The sequence below is a fragment of the Danio rerio genome, chromosome 4 (genome assembly GCF_052040795.2).
Source record: "Danio rerio strain M-AB ecotype USA chromosome 4, GRCz13ab, whole genome shotgun sequence".
In the NCBI taxonomy this organism is placed as follows: Eukaryota; Metazoa; Chordata; class Actinopteri; order Cypriniformes; family Danionidae; genus Danio; species Danio rerio.
In genome coordinates this window covers 44,924,836-44,942,276 of record NC_141024.2, presented here as the reverse complement: position 1 = coordinate 44,942,276, position 17,441 = coordinate 44,924,836, and the positions used below count along the sequence as shown (strand labels likewise).

The following is a 17,441-nucleotide window of genomic DNA, read 5'->3' as shown; positions in this document are numbered from 1 at the left end:
GGTCACCACAAACTTCTCTTAAGTTTTAGGATCGCCGAAGCTGCACGAACTTCCACAAACTGACTCTCAGCGGTCTGTCACTAGGTGGTGACCCAGGACAACAGCCATTCATGAGCATGAACATACTATTCTCATTGAGATCCAACAGAAATTAAGGTGTTTTTTGTGTCACCGTAATGGAGTGAGGGGCTGATTTAGTTGGGTTCTTCACCCTTGAACTCATTTAAGAAGACTTTCCAACTGCTGTAATACAGAGTTTACAAAATGTTTGTACTGTAGCAATAAAGTTGGGAAGTCAATAAATAGAGAAATCTATTTATCTGAAATTAGTTCTGATAAATGTATTGGTATAAATCTGGAAGAAGGGCCTCATGCAATAGATTTTATGTTTAGTTACAGGTATTGATTTAATTAATGAGAAGTGGAAACAGAAAAGTTACCTCCATAATAGCTTAACAGTTACGAAATAACATACAAAAACAGTTCAGTTATGACAAATACACACTCAGACCTCATGAATCTGACCTTGTATCTCAACAATGGTAACATCTTAAATGTTTCATGCTGCAATGCATGCTGGGAGTGGCACTGTACAAATATCCCAGCATGCATTGCGGTATAAATAAATGTTGTATAATGGTCTCACAGTTTTCTTTATTTGTGTTTGATTCTGCTGTTGTTTATGTTTAGACTTTCAGTTGCCTGTTTGTGAGTTAAACTGTTAATTTTGTTAGTCGTCACCATTATTGAGGTTCATATGCTGATTATTGATGTCTCTTTGAGTGCAATTTACACCATAGAGCAGTGTTATTGTCCAAGATATTCTTAAAAACTTCCAGAAATCATTGCAATATATATACATATAATGTAAAACAATAGATTTAACATTGAATAGGAGCAGTACATTTTATAATACTAAATGAGAACAGACTCTGCCATTTAATAGCAACTTGAACATCACCAGATCTTATTTAGGTTTTTGGCTGGCTTGCCTCAACAAAGGAGCTTTTTAAACAAAGTTCTTAACAATTGCAGCAGCCAAGATATATAAAAGTTAAATATGACAGGGCTAAGAGCCCAACTAAAGCAAACTCTGTTCTCCATGATGGTGACGTAAAACTTTAACTTTTTCTCAAGAAGAACTTTAGTAGATGTTATACAAAAATACATGTATTAAGTAATAAGTGTAGCTGGTGATGATGTTTGTAGAGTTGTTTAATCATCCGCTGATCATTTAAATGATTTAATCATTTGTTGTTCTTCAAGTTATTTCATTATAAAGCTGTGACTAAAGTTTTGTATGTTCTGTTCTTGTTTTTTCCCTTCAGTATTTCTTCATTTGTTCATTGTTAATCCTCAATTATCATTTAATTAGTCAGTTAATTAATGAATTTACTTCAGCTTTGCTCCATGTTTCTTGAACACTCAGTAGTGTGGACACTTCAATTAAAACTGAAGTATAGGCTCTGGGGTTTAAAGGGTTAAAGGTGTGAGAGGTAAAAACACAGTGTAAAAATGTATTTTATCAGTAATATACTGTTAATTTACACTAGGGAAATAGACTGTAAAAAAACAGTATATTGCTGGCAACCACAGCTGCCAGTAGATTACTGTTAAATCAAGGAAAAAACAGTATTTTACTGTAAAACCTGAAGCTAATTTCTTCTGTGTGTCACCGTTGTGGAGGAGAGTAGAGCCAGTGTATGAGTTAAAGATGAACAATGAACTGCTGATGTTATTCTGCATGTTTCTCTATTTAAAGATAGCGGCTGTTTAGTGGCTGATGCAGTCAGAATCTCTCTGGTGATTCCAGATTTACATGTATGTGTGCTGATGTGAAAAATAAGACATTAGAGTTAAACCGAACTTTTCTAATTAACTAAAATAAGTTATCATTATAAGTATGCTTCTAATATAGCACATTACTTCATAAACTCATTCAGCAGTTGACCAAGTTGAGGCAGTTGCTTTCAGTGAGCAAAATGAGTTCACTTCAGTATTGTGTTAATCAATGTAGTCCATGTATTTTTACAGCAACATACTGTAAAATAACAGTACATTGCTGGCAACTGCAGCTGCCAGTATTTTACTGTTTTTTAACGGGACAATTTTTTACAGTGTGTGTGTGTGTGTGTGTTTGTTTGTTGTTTGTTTATTACATAGTTAGTTTCATGTATCGTAGTGTAGCTCAATAAATCTTTGTTCTCATTTTGTAAGAACTGTGTTCTTGTTTATGTGCTTCTAAGTCATTGCCTCGAGCTGTAGATCTTGTTACCTTGCTAAAAGTTAAACCAATACTGTGTTATGTTATTATCGTTGGCCACGTAAATAATATTAACAAGATTGGTAAGATACGTCTTCTGTTTGCGGGACAAATTGTAGATAAAGTGTGAATCTTTTAATCTGATTCAGTCTGACTCAATTGAGTCGAATCAATGATTCGAATCTTCAGGATCCGATTCATTGAAATGAGCTAATAATCCCTGATCAATCTTAAAACGTGGGTTAAACCCCTAGACAGTGATCACACTTAGCTTTGCCATCGTTATTCAGCACATGCAGCCTTTGAGCACATGTTGCAGTCCATCTCTAAACTATGTTCAGATTATTAAAGCTGCTCGCCAGCGCCCAAGTTCCTGACAGATTAGCAAGTGAAAAATACACATGTGTACACAGAGAAGAGGAATCCAGATGTTGATTTTAGAACAAGAGTCTGAACATTAATCCAAGTGTCTGATTCCAGAATCTGAATCCATCTTCAATCCCCAACCCTATTCCTGACCTGATATTGTAGGATTCTTCAGCAGAAATGGAGGAAGAAGTTTCTCTGCTCAGCTCAAATGCTGAAACTGTACAGTGTGTCCCGCTTAATGTCACTGTAACTGAGCCAATACACTCCAACATTTACAGAGGAGATTCATTTCACACTCAATGATTTGCTCTTCATAGACATGACTGGAATACTCTACAAGCTGCATCTTCTGTCTGTCCTCACCCCATAACCCTCACAGAAAACTGAAGCTGATCACAAAAGAGCTTTCTAGTGTCTTTTTTAAATCCATTCAGTGTAAAAGCACACGGCCAGTGCTGCTCCACATACTTGAGTTTGTCTAGTGTGTAGTTTGGATCCTCCAGTTGTTCAGAGAGCAGCTTGACTCCTGAATCTCCTGGATGATTGTAGCTCAGATCCAGCTCTCTCAGGTGTGAGGGGTTTGAAGTCAGAGCTGAAGACAGAAAACCACAGCCTTCCTCTGTCACCATACAGCCAGACAATCTACAAACACAGCAATAGTCCACATCACACAGTTGGACAATCACACATCACGCCATTGCCAGCCTGCACACACACATTATCGTGTGTGTTAAATGCAAAAGTACCACAAGCCTGCGTTTGAGTAAAGATCCCGGTCGTTAGATCCCACCCTGTGGGCTGGCTCCCAGATAGCAAAATACACTCGGGCCAGTTCCGGCTAGATTGTCGCCTGCCGGAGACTTACCCCTCGGCCCAACTTCGGCTGCCGGACTCGGGCCGGATGCCTGTGGACTCACTGCCCGATTCCGGCCCGAATCAAGCGGGCCAGATGCGGCGGCCGTAAGCGAGCCGACGCTGCGCATCCGCGCCGAAATCGGCGCGAGGGTAATGTGCGCTGCGGCCCGGAGCTGGCGCGACTCCGTATTTATACACCTTATAAAACCTTTTGGTATTATATTGGTACTTGATATATGGTATTACAACCATTTAAATTTATATAACAGCAAACAGGCTATAATGTAAACACAAAGTGTAAGCACTGCGTTTAACCTTTGAATAAAGTGCAAACTGCATACATATTCTGTAACGCAAATAATCAGACAAATGACAAAATAAATAAATGTTAAACGTTTATTGATTGCAAGAAAAAAATAGTACTAAAAGTTTATAAATAATTTTGTAGTGCACAAGAATATCAATATAAAAACAACAATAAAACAACACAATAAAGACACACAGAAAGATTTAAACAAAAAATCTAAAAATTACACACAAACAGAACAACCCTGTTTTACCAATAGACTTGAATTAAAAATTTGTAAAAAACAGCTAAATTTTATATAAACCTAAATATAGAAACCAATTTAAGATATAGCAAGAAACATCTTAAAAATACCAATGACAATCCGTAAAATATCCAAGTCAAACTTGTAAAAAGTACTGCAGAATTCTGAAGAAACATCTTGAAACATTTTTTAATAAAACATTAAAATAATAATAAACAAACAAACAAATATATATATATATATATATATATATATATATATATATATATATATATAAAATTGCAGAAGTATAAAGTCAAACTTTTTTTTAAATAAACTTGAACAAAATCAATTGCACAAACAGCAAGACATGAGTGAGATGATTATACATTTCATATATATACACGTCTTGTGCAATTTTATATTTATAATTTTATTTGTATTACGTTTATTAAAAATGTATCAAGATGTTTCTTCAGAATTTGGCGCACACACATACATACATACATACCATACATATATAAACACACACACACACATATATATACACATATATATATATATATATATATATATATATATATATATATATATATATATATATATATATATATATATATATAAATGCAAATGAAAGAAACAAATTGTTCAAGTATCAGGGAACATCCTAATACACTTAAAATGTTGTTTAAAAAATAAAACAAAATAGTGATGTAGACATTTGACACATTGGCTTTCTCTTCTTTCTTCCTCCATCCCTGTCAGGGGCAAGTTGTACACTGTAAAAAATTGCTGTTAAAAAACGGTCAGATTCTACGGTAAAATAATGTTTTTTCACTAAAACAGTAATATTCTGTTAAAAACAGTGCTTTCTGGGTAACATTTTTGTTTTCGAGAAAGTAACCAACTGCAGAAAACTGTGAGCTAACAGAGTTCAGATTCGATGTTTTGAAGTCTGTGTTTGAAATCACACTTTCTGTCCTTGTTCACTATTTCATACACTAGTTAACTAATATAGTTCACCTGACAGAGTTAATGAACACTAATGAGTGAATTCAGACACTGATGAACACCTGCTGTTAATAATCACAATTACTGAAGAAAATAAACAAGAAACACAAAAAGTGACTTGAGTTACAACATTAAATAAAATAAAATAAAATAGCTTCAGTCTCAGCAGAGGATCATTAAACAACTCCACAAACAACAGCAGACACACTTATTACTGACTGATTTGACTTCCATACTATTCTCATTGAGATCCAACAGAAATTAAGGTGTTTTTTGTGTCACCGTAATGGAGTGAGGGGCTGGTTTAGTTGGGCTCTTCACCCTTGAACACATTTAATAAGACTTTTCAACTGCTGTAATACAGAGTTTACAAAGTGTTTGTGCTATAACAATAAAGTTGGGAAGTCAATAAATAGAGAAATCTATTTGTCAGAAATTAGTTCTGATAAATATTTTGTTATAAATCTGGAAGAAGGGCCTTCTGCAATAGATTTTGTGCTTAGTTGCAGGTATTAATTTAATTAATGAGAAGTGGAAACAGAAAAGATACCTCCGTAGTTACTTACCAGTTAAGAAATAACATACAAAGACAGTTCAGTTATGACAAATACACACTCAGACCTCATGAATCTGACCTTGTATCTCAACAATGGTAACATCTCAAATGTTTCATGCTGCAATGCATGCTGGGAGTGGCACGGTACAAATATCCCAGCATGCATTGCGGTATAAATAAATGTTGTAAAATGGTCTAACAGTTTTCTTTATTTGTGTTTGATTCTGCTGTTGTTTATGTTTAGACTTTCAGTTGCCCCTTTGTGAGTTAAACTATTAATTATGTTATTTGTCACCATTATTGAGGTTCATATGCTGATTATTGATGTCTCTTTGAGTGCGATCTACACCATAGAGCAGTGTTATTGTCCAAGATATTCTTAAAAACTTCCAGAAATCATTGCCATATATAGACATATAATGTAAAACAATAGATTTAACATTGAATAGGAGCAGTACATTTTATTATAGTAAATGAGAACAGACTCTGCCATTTAATAGCAACATGAACATCACCAGATCTTATTTAGGTTTTTGGCTGGCTTGCCACATCAAAAGTGCTTTTTAAACAAAGTTCTTAACAATTGCAGCAGCCAAGATATATAAATGTTAAATATGACAGGGCTAAGAGCCCAACTAAAGCAAACTCTGTTCTCCATGATGGTGACGTAAAACTTTAACTTTTTTCTCAAGAAGAACTTTAGTAGATGTTATACAAAAATACATGTATTAAGTAATAAGTGTAGCTGGTGATGATGTTTGTAGAGTTGTTTAATCATCAGCTGATCATTTAAATGATTGAATCATTTGTTGTTCTTCAGGTTATTTCATTATAAAGCTGTGACTAAAGTTTTGTATGTTCTGTTCTTGTTTTTTTCCCTTCAGTATTTCTTCATTTATTCATTGTTAATCCTCAATTATCATTTAATTAGTCAGTTAATTAATGAATTTACTTCAGCTTTGCTACATGTTTCTTGAACACTCAGTAGTGTGGACACTTCAATAAAAACTGAAGTATATGCTCTGGGGTTTAAAGGGTTAAAGGTGTGAGAGGTAAAAACAGTGTAAAATGTATTTTAACAGTAATATACTGTTCATTTACACTATGGAAATAGACTGTAAAAAAACAGTAGATTGCTGGCAACCACAGCTGCCAGTAGATTACCGTTAAATCAAGGAAAAAACAGTATTTTACTGTAAAACCTGAAACTAATTTCTTCTGTGTGTCACCGTTGTGGAGGAGAGTAGAGCCAGTGTATGAGTTAAAGATGAACAATGAGCTGCTGATGTTATTCTGCATGTTTCTCTATTCAAAGATAGCGGCTGTTTAGTTGCTGATGCAGTCAGAATCTCTCTGGTGATTCCAGATTTACATGTATGTGTGCTGTTGTGAAAAATAAGACATTAGAGTTAAACCGAACTTTTCTAATTAACTAAAATAAGTTATCATTATAAGTATGCTTCTAATATAGCACATTACTTCATAAACTCATTCAGCAGTTGACCAAGTTGAGGCAGTTGCTTTCAGTGAGCAAAATGAGTTCACTTGAGTATTGTGTAAATCAATGTAGTCCATGTATTTTTACAGCAACATACTGTAAAATAACAGTACATTGCTGGCAACTGCAGCTGCCAGTATTTTACTGTTTTTTAACGGAACAATTTTTAACAGTGTAGCTACCTTGTAATGCATTTTTCCACTTCTTTATCAGTGGCGTGGTATGGACATTTGTCCTCACTCCATCTGTGATTAAAAGATAAACAGATAATTAGTAGTGAACAAGTACTAATGTAAAAAAAAAAAAATTAGGAAAAAAGTAGGCTACCTACGAAGCAAAAAAAAAAAAACAATAAAAAAAAACAAATAAACTTAAAACACTTTGAAATTAGCAAGAGCTTGAACTTACCAGTTTCTTCATTTGTTCAGGCTGCTCCTTTAGTTGATTTTCAAGCTTTTCCAAATCAAATTGGCCAAAGGAAGGTCAAATGTGTTTACATCTGGAATTTCATCACGTCTGTTTTGGTTTTGTGAGAATCAGGCCCAGCTGCTGCTTTATGACGTCACATGATTTTAAAACTTCAGTCAGTCGTGCTAAAAAAGAAAAATAACAGATTAGTATAAATCAACCTGTAGCTTATTCTCATACAACTTCTGTAAATACAACAGTGGGTTAGACACTGCTGATATTCTCTAGTTGATCTTTACTTACTAGCTGCATTAAACCTTAACAAATTTAGTGATGTCTTCAATTCTTACAAAGACATCACGAGATGCAATAAGTTCTGTCTTGATCTCAAACTGCACTAGAACAAAGACTGTAAATGTTCATAGGTGTACTGCAGGAGTGTCCAAACTTTTTGGGCCGAGGGCCAGATGCAAAAAAACAAACGTTGTCGCGGGCCAAATTTTACATACATCACACAGACACGTGTGTATGTATATATATATATATATATATATATATATATATATATATATATATATATATATATATATATATATATATATATATATAAATACAGTTGAAGTCAGAATTGTTAGCCCTCCTAAATTATTAGCCACCGTTTATTTTTTCCCCAATTTCTGTTTAACGGAGAGTTAAACATTTTTCCCACACATGTCTAAACATATTAGTTTTAGTAACTCATCTCTAATAACTGATTTATTTTATCTTTGCCATGATGACAGTAAATAATATTTGACTAGATATTTTTAAGACACTTCTATACAGCTTAAAGTGACATTTAAAGGCTTAACTAGGTTAATCAAGTTAACTAGTCAAGTTAAGGTAATTAGGCAAGTTATTTTATAACAATGGTTTGTTCTGAAGACTTAAGGGGCTAATAATTTTGACCTTAAAATGGTTCATAAAAAAATTTAAACCGCTTTTTATTCTAGCCGAAATAAAACAAAAGTCTTTCTCCAAAAGAAAAAATATTATCAGACATACTGTAAAAATGTTCTTGCTCTGTTAAACATCATTTGGGAAATATTTAGAAAAGAAGAAATAAATCAATGAGGGGCTAATAATTCAGACTTCAACTGTGTGTAGATAGATAGATAGATAGACAGACAGACAGACAGATAGATTTATAGATCATAACAAGAACTGCTGCTTAATTGAATGCATGTAATAGCGACACCCGGTGGTTATTTATTGAATTACGTTCATTTTTGAAAAGCGGGCCAGATTCTATTGATATTTATAAAAAGCCTCGCCGCGGGCCGTAGTTTGCACACGCCTGGTGTACTGGAATGTACAGTATCTGTGCATCTTGATGGTGGTCTTAAGATTTCTGCCATAGTCATTGAAGGTGATGGTACTTGTGGTGCTGCATTGATTTCTGAAATCTTCATACCTGCCTTTTATCCAGCCTCTTTGTTCCAAGTAATTTTTCTTCATCACGGTATAGATGTGTCTATACTGTCCTTTAATCAGATACATTTACAAAACAAAACATCACTTTAGTATAGTGCCAGGGCAAAACTCACAGTTTGTAATAGATCAATGACATAATGTTGACAGTATGTGTTTAAAATAATTGCAAACAAACCTGTTCTGTCTTTAGATGTATGACAGGCGATCATCGTCCTCATCTGTCTGCCAGTCAGAAATCACAGTTGCGTGTGGATGTTTGAGTCGAGCTTCCTCATATGCATCTATAATAAAACATCACATTGTTGTTAACCTCCCGTAAAGAAAAGTTCAAATCCTGAAATACTATCAAAGTTAATTAATGCATATAATACCTATAGTGTAAAAAATAATCAGTACACAGAAGGTTGCACAAGATTTATTCGGAGATTCATGCAGAGTGACAGCCTTATGAATCTGAGACATAGATTTGTAAGATGGTCAAGCACATGCATTATTCTGTACCCATGAAGATTAACCTACCATTGTGAAAAATGTTTGATGATGATAGCCAATAACAATAAACCATTTCAGCTGTTTGTGAAGCAATTAGTAATGTAATGTCTGAAAAGCTCAATCTATGTTGAAAATATATCAGCAGTTTACAGCTTATAATGGACTTTTAGCACACAACTATAACATGCCTATTCACGTTCAAAAGAGTGTGCCATTGACTTCTTTGGTTGTGATGTGCTGCAAAATGATCTCACTAACCTTTGTTAAACAAGAACAATAAGACTTAACCAACAAATACTGTTACCCATTCATTTAAATCAGAATTTATCACTGTCAATAACATAAAAAACAAAAAAACACACATCAAAATCTGCTTTAAGACGTTCAGTTTTACATTAACTGACCATTACAGCTTGAACAAAAGATATAATTGATTCACATAGGCTAACACATATGAATAAAAGTGCATAGTAATATATTTCTCTTGGATAATTTAAAGAGAATAGTAAACAGTCGAGTTTCCATCATTTTTCGTGACTAACTGCATAAACAAGATAAACAGTAATATTTTATTAATCCAAAACGATTGGTTTTTATTTACACATAATCACAGAATTAATACTGTTGGATAAGTATACGCCTGTACAATGATTTTTTTCAACATCCACGGTACTTTATAATGTTAAATCAGGAAAAAAACACGTTTTGCCAAGTTAAGTTAGTTAATGGATTCTTCTACAGAAACTTTCTTTAACGCAAAGTTAGCACACACACACAAATTCGTTTCATGTTTCTTTAAAATAATTAAAATAGTTTTCAGTTACTACACACGTTACAATCTAACATTGTGTAAAAGGAAAAGGAACTTTCAGATGTGTTTGTAACTGTTAGCGTTAGCATACATTAGCTCCAGTCGTGTTTCTTAAAGCAAGTTACATTTCGTATCAAACTGTTTTAAATTACTAAACGCTGTTACAACCAAACACCGTGGAAATGTTTTAAGCTCTAAATTCGCTAATTATACAGTACACAAGCAGTAAAATGCTTACCTTTCTGACCGGATTCCACGTGAAACTTTGAAAAACCAAACTTTTTCTTCTTGTGATCTTCGTGCCATGGTGGTTGACAACCAGCTTTTTCGAGCATTACCGCCACCGTCTGGATTGGAGTTTGGATCAGGAGTTTAGTAACGCATGTGTTTATTATGAAACCAACTTCTGCTTTCAAAAAAAAAAAAAACAGTCAGCACAGGAGCGTGCTAAATAGTGCAAAAATAAGCGAATTTTACATAGTTTTTCTCTAGATGACATGTATAATCTATTTATAAATAATATTGTTTTGTTTGCGTCTAAACATTGCGACCATCCACACTAAATATTCTTTTTTTTTTTTTTTTTTTTTTTTTGCTATCGTACCATGAATATTTTCTCAAATTATCATTAAACGTGGAGCTAACAGATTACTAGACAAAATAAGAACTTAATCGGTTGCCATCAGCCGAGTCCTTGCCAGAAGCGGCCAGGACTCTACAGACAGACTCGGGCCGGATATGGTTGACCGGAATCGGGCCAGTGCTTTACAGCCGCATCACAACCGCATGTGCGCGAGCGAGCTGCGGGCCGCACTCGGCCCGGATAACACTCGCCGATGCCGAGTCGGAGCCGGAGGCGCCGGAGGGCAGCCGAGCTCGGGCCGATTACTGCCTGCTATCTGGGCTGCCTCTTCCGTGTTAATGAATGAGACTTTAGCCCAAATAATCCAGTGTAGTCCCGAAAGATGGTTTTGATCAATTAAAGCACTGATTATCGTGCTGATATAGGTGCAGATCTTTAATTTTGTAAAGAGTTTGTTTTTAGCAGTAATTTAACGCTGGGAATTTCATCATTTATTGTTTACTGATACACGCCTAACCACCCACACAACAAATTCATTGGTGTTAAATTTCAAGTGTTGTGGTAATTCAGAGTAAAGTGTTAAAATTCTAGAGTTAGATAAAGGTAAAATAACCCTCTCGGCGTTAGAAGCTGATTTGCCTCCTTGTCATACAGAGTAACATGTATCTACCTTTGTAGAAATCCCTTGTATTTGAGAAACTAATCAGAGTGTCTGAAATCTCGCCACACCCTCATTCACCTGGCCCTTAAATTGGTCAATTAGTTTAGTCCACTAGACAGAGTGAATGACCACAAAAAAATGAATTCAGACACCTGCTGTTGAACACCTGCTGTTAACAAGCACAATCACTGAAGGAATAAGAAATTGAAGGAAGAAATAAAACTACAGACACAGCCTCACACCAAACCAACTGAATTAAAACAGAGGATTAAACAACTCCATTAAATAATAGTATAAGCAGCTTCACTGATTACAGTTTGACTTCATTTGTGTAAGAATATTTGACAATGAACAGAGGTTTATATTTTTTTATTAAAAATATTTCATTTGACCTCACCATCATGGAGATCAGAGGCTGCTTATTTGAGCTCTTGAAGCTTTACTCTTATATCCTAATGTTTCTCTGACTATTAGAGCTGGGTTTCTTAAACTCATCAGTTATAGCAAGAAAGATCAAGAGAAACTATACTGTTAATGCTTAATTGTTATAGATATAATTTCAGCTGTTTAATAAGTTGATTCATAAAGACATGCAAATATAGTTGTATTAAAACTGCGTGGGCCAATACTTCTGGCAGTTTGCTGCTCTACATAGAAGATTCAACAAAATATTAGGATGCAATAATAATTAGAGTGTCATGCACTAAACATTCAAGCTCCAGCTTGCTCTTTATGACACACAGACATCAAGAATCAGGATATGAACCTCAACCGTGGTTGCTAAAAAAAAAAAAAGCTGCATAGTTCATGCCGCAATGCATGCTGGGTGCCAGCATAGTACAAAGCTCCCAGCATGCTTTGCAGCATGAATAAATTATGCAGCTTTATGTTCTTACAATCTCTTTATTTTCCTTTATTTTGTGTTGTTTTTGGGAGGTGATATTTCAGTAGAGTGTTTTTTTTACTTGATTTTTATTTTTTTGTTTGTCACCATTATTGAGATTCAAAGACTAATTGTTGATGTCTGGGTGTTTTTAAGTTTTGCTATAGATCTAACGTTCTCATTGTAAATGGTGTTTTTAAACCTGTTATAAGATCATTAATTGTTGGAGCTTCAGTGGTTTCATTTATGTATATTATTTATTTCTCACACATAACTAATATGATACTGAACTAAAAAACAAGCAGGAAAGAATGGTTATGATATCTTAAATAATCTCTTCAGACTGACATTTTAATTTTCTTTCAGCTTTCCATGCTATTTGTATAAATAGTGTAATTAACACTAACAATAGCAGCCAAAATAAAAGACATTTATAGTAAGAAGTTTAAGAGCCTGACAAAAGCAGACTCTGTCCTCCATCATGGTGACTTCAAATGAACAACAGAAATTTCATTAAGAGCTTTTGTTCACATGACAGAAATCAGGTCAGTAATAGGTGAAGCTCCATGATAAGTTGTTTAATGTGATGAGTTTTTTTTAAGATGTTGAAAAAATAACATTTTTTATTGATTATTATTTTATTTAGAGTTTTTTTTTCTCAGTTGATTTCATCTTTGGTTTTGGCTTGTGTTTTTCTGTCCTTCAGTGATTCTGCTTGTTAACAGTTGTTCATCAACAATTCTCAATCCTCCTTTAATTAGACACTTAATTGTCTCATTAACTTCATCACTGTCTGAGTGTTCAGCCCTCTGTAGTGAGGACACTAGTGAGGATTTTGCTCTGGAATTTAAGGCTTACGTGTGTTCGAATGAAAAATACAGACTATGGGATTTGTTTTTAACAGAAATATTCTGGAAAGGAATGCATTTACGAATGTAAAATGTTGAAAACAGCAGATTACTGGCAACCACTGCTGCCGGTATTTTGACATACATTTAACAGATATTTTACACAATAAGAGTTTGCTAATTAACACTCTCTGAGTGTTAAAAATTGTAACACTTTCAAAAGTGTTATTTTAACACTTATAGTGGTTCCCATATAAACACTGTGGGAGTGTTAATTTTAACTCTAAGGTAGTTAAATCTACCAAATCTAAAATTTGCAGTTTGAGTTCGATAAAAAATACAGACTGTTGAATGTGCTTTTAACAGAAATATTCTGTAAACTGAATTTATGAATGTTAAAAACAGCAGATTACTGGCAACCACAGCTGCTGGTATTTTTCCATAAAATCTAAAAATGAAAAAAACGAAAAAAAAAACAGCAAAACAGTTTTTGTGTCACCATTGTGGAGGATAGTAGCATCTCTGTTCAAGTCAAAGATGAACTAAGAGTATTTGATATTATGTTGCATCTTCTTTTGTTTAAAGGTAACTGTGTAGTTATTAATGCAGTCAAAATCTGTTTGCTAATTGCAATCATACATGAAAACATTATTGCATCTAAAGACTTTACATTCTTTTCCACTAAGCTATGATTTTGTAAACTGAACATTGTATTAGTTCATGAAATATGGTTATTTTTTGTAAATTTATACAGTTATATAAAACTTCCATGTTTTTCACAGAAAGATTCTGGCAACCACAGCTGCTGGTATTTTTTTTGGAAATTTAACTGATATTTTACACAATATGAGTTTGCTAATTAACACTCTCTTGGTGTTGACAATGTTAACACTTTCAAAAGTGTTATTTTTAACACTTATAGTGGTTCCCATATAAACTCTGAGGGAGTGTTAATTTTAACTCCAAGGTAGTTAAATCTACTATCTAAAATTTGCAGTGCAGATAGCAAAATACACTCGGGCCAGTTCCGGCTAGATTGTCGCCTGCCAGAGACTTACCTCGACTCTGACAGTAGTCTACTTTGCTGCCCGAGTCAATCGGGTCCAGATGCGGTGGCCGTTAGCGAGCCGACGCTGCCGTATCCGAGCCAGAATTGGCCTGTGATTATGTGCGCTGCGGCCCGAAGCTGGCGCAACTGAATCTTCATTTTATAAAACCTCACCTTTATTACCATTATTACAACCATTTGAGTTGATAGAACAGCAAACTCAGGCTACTATGTAAACGCAAAGTGTAGGCATTGAGCTTGACCTTTGAATTAAATGCAAACAGTGCCTACACACACACACATACATATATATATATATTAGTGCTGTCAATCGATTAAAAAAATTAACTAATTAATCACACTTTTTAAAAATGTAATCACGATTAATCGCATTTAAACAACTGAAACTTGTAATTTTGGCCATTCAAATCTAAAATTAATGTAAACGCAAGACAAAAAAATATTTAAATTCAAAATATAATTGTTTAATAGAACTTTTGTTTAACTTGTGACAGATTTCTTCATGTAAAGAACATACCCACAATAAACCATCAAGATCATGGCTTGACAGCCATATTTATTACAGAAACGTCACATGCCATATTTATTACTGGTGCAATGTCAATTCTGTCTCTGTCAAGGACAGAGTATCAGTATTTTAAATGTGATTAATCGCGATTAATATTTTTTTAAAGTGCGATTAATTAGTTACATTTTTTTATTGATTGACAGCACTAGTTAGAATCCTTGTGAAATACAGCCATACTTTAGAACGCTTAGTTTAAGCAAATTTGATGAACGCTGCGATCATGCGTGTTGAATCTGAAGGGAGTCGCTTTGCCTGCCCTGTCCTGCACGCGGTGTATGCGTCTGTCTGTGTGTCTGTGCGCACACACGCATGTGTTTCTTAGCAACAAACCTGCATAAACGTCTGTAGCAACTAAATCAAAAAGATTGCGCTGCATTGCACTTTCAGCTCACAACATACAAAAGAAAAGGTCCACATTGTATATATGTGGCCTGCGGCCTCGTGCCATCGCACGCCTCCCACCAGTGCCAATATACAGCCATATCGCCATGCTACGAGTGTGATATTGCTTATATATATAAATATAAATATACTACTGCTGTCTATTGATTAAATAAACTAACTAATCAATCACACTTTTTAATCACATTAAAAGACTGAAATTTGTAATTTTGGCTATTCAAATGTAAAATTAATGTAAACGCAAGACAAAAACTATTTCAATTCAAAATATAATTGTTTATTAGAATTTTTGTTCAACTTGTAACAGATTTCTTCATGTAAACAACATACCCACAATAAACCATCAAGATCCTGGCTTGACAGCCATATTTATAACAGAAATAAAAACACAGGCATGTTAATGACATTTGAATTTCAAAACAATCAATGCCAATAAAGAAAAAAATGATTTCCAAGTTGGATTCTAAGTGGACTGAAATAAAAAACCAAAATACAGGCATTACAGATATGGAAAACTATAATAACAAAGTATTGAATACAAACAATTGCACTCATTGTAAAGTTGTATTGCTGTGAGTTGAGAATGTTTAAGTAGAAACAATTTTGCTTAGTCCTAATTTACATTCAGACATTTGCTAAAACAATCCAGTATGGTGACATTATCGGGGGAGAATGTGGACCTTTTCTTTTGCATGTTGTGAGCTGAAAGTGCAATGCAACCCAAACTTTTTGATTTAGTTGATACAGACAATTATGCAGGTTTGTTGCTAAGAAACACGCGCACAGAAACGCATGCACACACACACACACACCGCGCGCAGGACAGGGCAGGCAAAGCGACTCCCTTCAGATTCAACACGCATGATCGCAGCGTTCATCAAATTTGCTTAAACCAAGCGTTCTAAAGTATGGCTGTATTTCACAAGGATTCTAACTAGTGCTGTCAATCAATAAAAAAAATGTAACTAATTAATCGCACTTTAAAAAAATATTAATCGCGATTAATCACATTTAAAATACTGAAACATGTCATTTTGGCTATTCAACTGTAAAATTTATGTAAACGCTAGACAAAATTTATTGAAATTCGAAATATAATTGTTTATTCGATTTTTTGTTGCACAGAGACTCAATAAAATCATATTATGGTTTGAGGTTCCTAAAGGTGGCTTATTTAAAGATTTGTATGCCCCTTTAATCGGCCCAAAGCATAAGTCCAAAATTTTATCCTTGCGCGTTTACGGGCAAGTTACATACTGGTTGAAGTGGCTCAGCGATTTCTCCAATCTACAATTATTAAAATCTCTAAGGATAAAACTAGGTGCATCAGGAGACACAGACTGTAGTTTGTACAAAATGCATTCTATCTCCTTTTGCCGCACTATCCTCATTTGCACGAGGGTGGATGTAAACAACTATGACAAACACTTGTGGGAACTCGCGAGGGAAATACTGAGGTCGCAATGCCACAGACAACGGTTCAATAGTGTGTGTGTGTGTGTGTGTGTGTGTGTGTGTGTGTGTGTGTATGTGTTTTTACAAGAAACTGCAAACTGAACAAAAAGCAGAGCATGTCTAAACTTTACCAGGGCACAAAAATATAAATATAATAATATAAAATATGAATAAATAATCCTCAAAATAAACTGATTCCTTTAACTTTAAGTCATATTTGGGCATATTGGAAAAAGAGAAGCTCTGAAAAGTGCAACATTGCGGTTTACTCAGTAATGCTTTTAAATGTATTTTTATAAACCTACATTAGTATAGTTACAATTGAAATCACATCCCTGTAAGTGTGAACGGGGCTCCATATTCGGTAACCCAATATGAAACTGTATCTGTTTAGTGTAATATAATTTACCTCAGTGTCTCCAGTTTACAGTTTGGACTCTTCAGTCCATCAGAGAGCTTCTTCACTCCTGAATCCTGCAGGTCATTGTTACTCAGGTCCAGCTCTCTCAGCACACAGTTTGAGGATTGTAGAGCTGAAGACAAACTCTCACAGCACTGAACAGTGAGATTACACATGACCAATCTAAGAAAGAAGAACACAGATTACATTAACAGTGTGATTTTAGTAATTCATCTGATGTAAAAAACTAACTATGAGGTTAATAATATGACAAAACTATTTGATTTTGTGCTATTTAGAAATATT

At 34.3% G+C, this 17,441-nt stretch overlaps 3 protein-coding genes and 1 long non-coding RNA gene across 17 annotated transcripts in view; 2 read left to right on the top strand and 2 right to left on the bottom strand.

Annotated features, from left to right (window-relative positions):
• The window catches only part of LOC148681268 (uncharacterized), a 482,092-nt gene that overhangs the window by 119,202 nt on the left and 345,449 nt on the right, over positions 1 to 17,441 (top strand). The gene's annotated exons all lie outside the window — the stretch shown is intronic.
• The window catches only part of LOC141377041 (uncharacterized), a 441,555-nt gene that overhangs the window by 153,481 nt on the left and 270,633 nt on the right, over positions 1 to 17,441 (top strand). The window lies entirely within an intron of this gene.
• The window catches only part of LOC148681379 (protein NLRC3-like), a 134,468-nt gene that overhangs the window by 109,175 nt on the left and 7,852 nt on the right, over positions 1 to 17,441 (bottom strand). For all 13 annotated transcript variants that reach the window (XM_088650111.1, XM_088650108.1, XM_088650104.1 and 10 more), the window contains 2 exons: positions 17,145 to 17,318; positions 3,101 to 3,274 (listed from right to left, as the gene is read on the bottom strand). In XM_088650111.1, the coding sequence (XP_088506237.1) occupies positions 3,101 to 3,274; positions 17,145 to 17,318 (348 nt within the window). The remainder of the gene's footprint in view (positions 1 to 3,100; positions 3,275 to 17,144; positions 17,319 to 17,441) is intronic.
• On the bottom strand, positions 4,761 to 10,558 carry LOC148681380 (uncharacterized). The gene is made up of 4 exons (XR_015942823.1): positions 9,139 to 10,558; positions 8,944 to 9,013; positions 7,491 to 7,675; positions 4,761 to 7,327 (listed from the first exon to the last, which is right to left on the bottom strand). It is a non-coding gene; the product is annotated as an uncharacterized LOC148681380 (long non-coding RNA).